The 6,127-nt window shown below is 37.7% G+C and overlaps 1 protein-coding gene across 1 annotated transcript; it reads right to left on the bottom strand.

Annotated features, from left to right (window-relative positions):
* Window positions 1–277: 277 nt before the first annotated feature.
* LOC149241162 (uncharacterized) lies at window positions 278–1,487 on the bottom strand. Its single transcript, XM_089370458.1, has 2 exons — window positions 1,410–1,487; window positions 278–1,231 (listed from the first exon to the last, which is right to left on the bottom strand). Exons 1-2 carry the CDS (start codon window positions 1,422–1,424, stop codon window positions 278–280), a joined length of 969 nt encoding a protein of 322 aa, XP_089226584.1. The 5' UTR covers window positions 1,425–1,487.
* Between the last annotated feature and the right edge of the window lie 4,640 nt (window positions 1,488–6,127).

The following is a 6,127-nucleotide window of genomic DNA, read 5'->3' as shown; positions in this document are numbered from 1 at the left end:
TGTTGATGAAATAGACATCCCATTGTAATTATTACTGCGGCACAAGATACAAAGTTACACAACCCCGATACCCATATGTTGAAATGGTTGTACAAACTTAACTATGAATGAGTGATGACCAACCAGATCTGGAACTGAACTGGATCGAACCCACAAAATACATCATGAACTAAACCGAATATCGCCCATAATACTATAATCATATAAGTTTCCTACACAAACACCCACCCTCATATGATCCATAGATATATTTATTCGCCTTTCCACACCCATTAACCTATTCTTCAGCCTTACCCTCAACGTCGGCCTTCTCTTCAGCAGGAGCTGCTTCAGCAGGCTTAATAGTCTCTTCCTTAGCTGGCTCGACATCTTTGGCGGCCGGGCCAGATTCCTCCTTGGGTTTTTCCACTTGCTCGGATTCCGCCGGGGCCGATTCTGCTTCAGGCTCCGATGCAGGCGGCGTTACAGTCGATTCCTCTGCAGATATCTCGACTGTTTTCTCGGCCGCGGGAACCTCCTCAGCGGGACTGGAGACAGGAACTTCTTCTTTAGCGGTTTTTTCGGTCGTGGGTTCGATCTTGGTAACCTTCTCTTTGGGGCTCTCAACTTGTTTCAGAAACTGTGATCTTGTTGCACTTGTCCCTGCTGTGTCTTCATCTTTGATGGGCACAAGTTTATGCTTCATCCCATCTTTGTAAACCTTGTAATAATTTTCCTTTCCGTAATGTACCACATCCCTGTCATACTGCCATGGCTTGCCTAGCAGTATGTCACATACATTCATCGAAATTATATCACAAATGACCTTATCCATATATTCGTCGATATGAAACTCCACTTCGCATTGCTCATCTACCAGCAACTCATGGCCTTCTTGCAGGCATGACATTCTGTAAGGGGTGGGGTGTTTCAACCGCTTCAACGCCAACTTTTCCACCATCTCTCTGGCCACCAAGTTATTTGTCATTCCACTGTCAATAATCAGTGTACAGGGCTGACCGCATGACATACAACGTGTCTGAAACAAAGTGTTCCGCTGAGTTGGTTCAGCTATTTCTTCGACTAACAGTAACATACAAACCCTCAGAAACCGCTGAGTTTGTTCAGCTGTTTCTTCGACTGGTTTGGACAATACCGTGTTAAAAAATAGGGCTTTCCCTGTGTCTGGAGCATTCTCTGCTTCTTGGCGAGGTGCGACATAAGAAATAACAGACAACCCACAACCTGGAACCTGCACAAACAAAAAAAACCATCACGGGATTACCCCATACTCGCTAAAGCCTTCGATCTATGCAACTGAATTTTGGATCCATAGATCTTGATACAGAACAATCAATCAGAATGATGAAAACAAATTTGATAGTGAACATCAAATGGCAATGCCAACATGCAGAGCTTCACTGATTTACCTTAACAACTTCCATATCTTACCAATTCGGGATCTTTATACAGGATGACCACGAACTTGGATCTGCTGATTCAAACGGGAATTCAATCGATAGGTAGGAGAATCTTGGATAGTTTTAGTGATAATATGAATTTCAAATTTCTCTAAGCTCTTATGTGTTGTTGGGGAAGAAATGGAATTGTTATTTCTTTGTTCTTGTTTGTGGATGGTATTTTCGTGCACTCTGAACGCTGTTTCAGTTGTTGCTTTGGCAACCCCTGGCTGTGCCACCTTCATGGTATCAAAGAAGTGGACAAGATGGCCGATAGAAGAATTTCAGTATGGCAGTGGAAAGAAGCAAGGGCTGGAAATCGATGAGTGGACACCTGCGAGTTACTTCATAGATTGGAAACATTTAGCACACATGATTTGACTTCCTGGATATTGCCTCTTGTTGATGGTGATCTGGATAAGCATAGGAGTGTTCTCTCTATTTGGAACCCTCCACCCAATGAAATCCCTCTTTCAAGATGTGAGCAATAGCTCTGGAAAACACTAACAGTGAACTGCAATTGGAATCGCTGGATATAACAATGTTTTTGAAAATGTAACAGGAAAAACCATTTTCTAGGGTTTATTTAGTCAATCTTACTAAAAGATGATATTTTGAAATCCTTAGAATTCTTGATAGCATGACAAGGTTTGTCTTAAATGATTCATTTCTTCTTGTCATGCTACATCCTCATTTTCATGAGCATGCATGCATTATTAACTCTTTATGCCCAAAGTCTTATCACTGATATTTGATTTTCTGTTATTTTTCAAGGATGTGCATTCAAACTTGAGGTAGCATAAAAATAATCAATTTCAATTAGGATATTTTGTCATATTAAAGAATTCTAACATGAATCTATTTTGTTGTTGTCACTATGCAGTGCTTCTAAGCTAACGGAATGGTGGAAAAGTGGACACTGTGCATTGAAGTATCACGCCGCCCAAATCCGGGTCGAGCATCTTTAAAACTTGTCCTTCACAATGGGGCAAAAAATCATGTGGTTTATAGAATATGGGAAGTGCAGGGAAAGACAACCAATAACAAAGCATACTACATTACACTTGTTGCGGGGTTAAAAGAGGCAAAACACAATGGGGTGAATTACATAACAGTGCTGACAAACTCAGATTTAATCTGTGATCACATGGAAGGCATCTACAATGTTCGTGCAGACAATTTGAAGCCCCTCTACAGAGAGGCAAAAATCTGGAGTGCTCGATTTAATTCTTTTGCGATAAAGCACCTTGCGGAGATCCATAAAATGTCTACTGATCTAATGGTTGGAGCAATCTCAAGTGTAGATGCAGGTGCCAGAGATGATTCAGGATCATCGTTCATTCCACTGGCACACATTGATCAGCATCAGTATAGGTCTCGACTATGTGTATACACCATGGTTGTCATTTTTCTTGGGATTCTCATACTGTGGTTCTTTCAGTAAAGAACTCGTTAATGTACTTTTTTTTTTTTTTTTCGTTTTGTAATATCATTCACCTTAGATGTCCACTCATGTTAAAACTAAATTCATGTGTCCAATTATATACATTATATTTTAGGTGAACTAATTATTCTTAACCTACTAGTGGTTCAACGAAGATTATTGTAGCTCCGTTTGAATTTAATTTTAATTTCAAGTTTCAGATGCTACCTCTTTAATACCGTCTAGATTTCCACCTGGATGGATGCCATGGGAATAAATGAAAGTAACAAAATAGGGTTATTTACATCTGGTTTGTTGGTTTTCACAACATTTAAGAAGTAAAAGTCATTTCTGATGCAAACCCTAGCTATATCCATATCTATATGATGACAAGCCAGAAATAGTTGATGCATGATCTAATGTGAGATGAAGAATTTCATACCATGAAACCCTCCTAGGAACATTGATGCATAATAATGACAAACTCTAACCTAGTGTGAAGTGAATTTTCTTAGGTACATGGTTTGCCCTAGAATGATGCAATGTACGCATATATCAATGAAGCCCTACATGCCCATGATGCCTTTGAAGATGCCATAATCTTAATAAATAAAGAACACAAGTGAAGAAACACTCATCTTTCAAAATTGCCTAAAATATTAAAAATATGGAGTCCCTAAACTTTGTCAAAATCATAATGATAAATTCTGCTTCAAAAAGCTTAATCCCCCATTTTCTTGACATTTGTTTTTCTTGACATGTCCCTTGTTCGTCACACCCACACTAATCTTCCAACTAGGACACCTTTCTTACATGAACAAGAAATGCTCTAGAGTCTAGTGTCCCATGTTTCCAGCACCGGAACCAAAAACTAAGGCTTTGGAATTTGCAAGAATGACATCAACAATAACAACTAGAAAGTTAAAGCATAATGCCCCATAATATTGGCCATCTCGTTACCATAGGTCTAACTCAGCTAATGGCCATAGCTCATCGTCTAATCAAGAACACTCACTATTGACTTTACACCAGAATCAATGGTGATGTGCGACCATAAAAGTATGCCATAAACCATAACAGGGAAGTGCATCATCACCATCCATATTCATCAAAGTGTAACGAAGAAAGATGTAACAAAATACCATGCTTATTAACATATACACAGCAACTACAAGAATCCTGATGGAACAGAGTAGGTTATCAAACATTTAGAACAATGCTCCATTCAGTATCCACACAATATGGCAAGAACTCTTCAATAGCATGCCAAAACTAATCAATGTTACCACTTGTAACAACCCAAAACTAGCAACAACCCTAAACTGTTCAGAGCTCAAGTACTTGAACACCACTACCTGCTCAATGGTAATTTAGGTAACCTTTACAGCGTTACGTTACCCTGATGTACATGCATATTTCACATCCAAACTAGTAAGTAAAGCAGAGTCGTTTTCAAAGAAACGTTACAATGAGTTCGAAGCTCTCTTAAGACATCCAAGTTTAAAATGAATATCACTTTACATTTGACCAAGTCAAATAATATATCTAAAATGGGGATTAATAACTCACCAACCAAGTCAAATAATATATCTAAAAGGAGGATTACTCGTTGTACCATATAATTCATCTTTAGATCCTGTGTAATGCATAAAGAGGTGGAATACTATGTTATGGAGCCCATGTACTATTATCACAAGCATCACTTTCATTTATATCAAGGTGTCAAGGTTATTTCTATATTATATGTTAATTAGAGTCTAGCAGTGAGAAGCTTGATTAAATCATATATCCTAAAGCCTTATGAATAATTGTATAGCTATGTTTCTATAGAGATGTAAAATTGGTTGTGTGAATGGCCTAGAGATGGCCTGTGCTCATGGTTTTTTGGAGCCAAGGCTAGTTTACATATGACATCACTATGTTTTCACAATCATAACAGATTATATCAGTTCATTTACTAAATGAACTAAATTATGGTGCATCCAGAAACCAAATTAGTGTGATATTAGAAATTTTATTCATTAGATTTTAAATCCAGAATGTTTCAGTGTAATGGCTTCTAGACCTATTTTCACAATCATAACAGATTAAATCAGTTCATTTACTAAACAAATTAAATTATGGTGCACCCAGAGACCAGATTAGTATGATATTAGAGCTTTTGTTCATTAGATTTAAATCCAATGTAATGCTTTCTGGACCCTCTTTGGTATATGGGTTGTTATCTATGTAATGTCCATAATAATTGCAACTTTTACAATAATACTGTCTTTCCTCCTCCTCACTGATTGAAGAACAAGGATCCATTAAGCTGCCAATATCCTCCATAGACAAGATAACCACTTAGCCATATAGCTAGTTACACAGATCAAAGTTTACAAAAAAAAACTCGTTGAAAAACCATGGTGCTTTACAGGCCTTATCTTCCCAAGCATATACTAAAAGAATACAATTTTGTATAAATATAGTGAAATATGCTACAAATTACAATGACATTTGAAAAACTCCATCACAAACTCTACTTTCCAAAGCAATGGGTGTCTCACTTGGAGGAGGCTCAACACACAAATAGCCATGGAACTGCTATTATAGCTTTGTTCCGAAGAATAGATAACTCTTGATACATAATATAGCCGAAAAGGTATAACAGTAACCATATCGTTCTGCAGGAAAGTGATCTAAGGTTAGACTTCACATCTGAAAACAAATCTAATATATTCTTAGTGTGAACAGGACTTTATTAGTTATGACTTCCACCTGTTGCACCTTGTCACCATCCTATACGAACCAGCTGACACCCTGATTAGAGACTCTGTGAGATGGCTTTCCAAACAACCTTGGAAAGGCTGATTCTATTCACTTTCATGGACATCAAAAGACAACTATAACTGCAAGGAGATGATGATTCTTCCATAAAAAATTAATAATCAGCTCAAGATTGTGATCGATTGCCATGCAAACTGCTAGGTGATGCCTGGTGATTAAGTTCCTGGAAACATGAAGCACAAAACAATTTAGAGAACTGATATTGTAGCATGTACTCTTTGCTTGAGTTTAAGTGTTGTTTGAGAATTCTAGGGGGCAGCTGCAAACTTTCAAAATTTTGAGTGCATTCTTTAACTCAAAAATTCAAGAACAGAAAAAGCCCAAAGCAGAAAAATATCAAGGTTAAATGTCACAATTTGGAATGAGCTTGATTAGCATACCTCTAAAAAACGCAGGTGTCTAGGTTGTGTATAGGTTGACTTCACAATGGTTTCCCACT

This window comes from Pinus tabuliformis, chromosome 8 (assembly GCF_031772625.1).
Source record: "Pinus tabuliformis cultivar Carrire ecotype Pingquan chromosome 8, CPIR1, whole genome shotgun sequence".
In the NCBI taxonomy this organism is placed as follows: Eukaryota; Viridiplantae; Streptophyta; class Pinopsida; order Pinales; family Pinaceae; genus Pinus; species Pinus tabuliformis.
The sequence above is the reverse complement of the archived record's forward strand: the minus strand, read 5'-3'. Positions and strand labels throughout refer to the sequence as shown.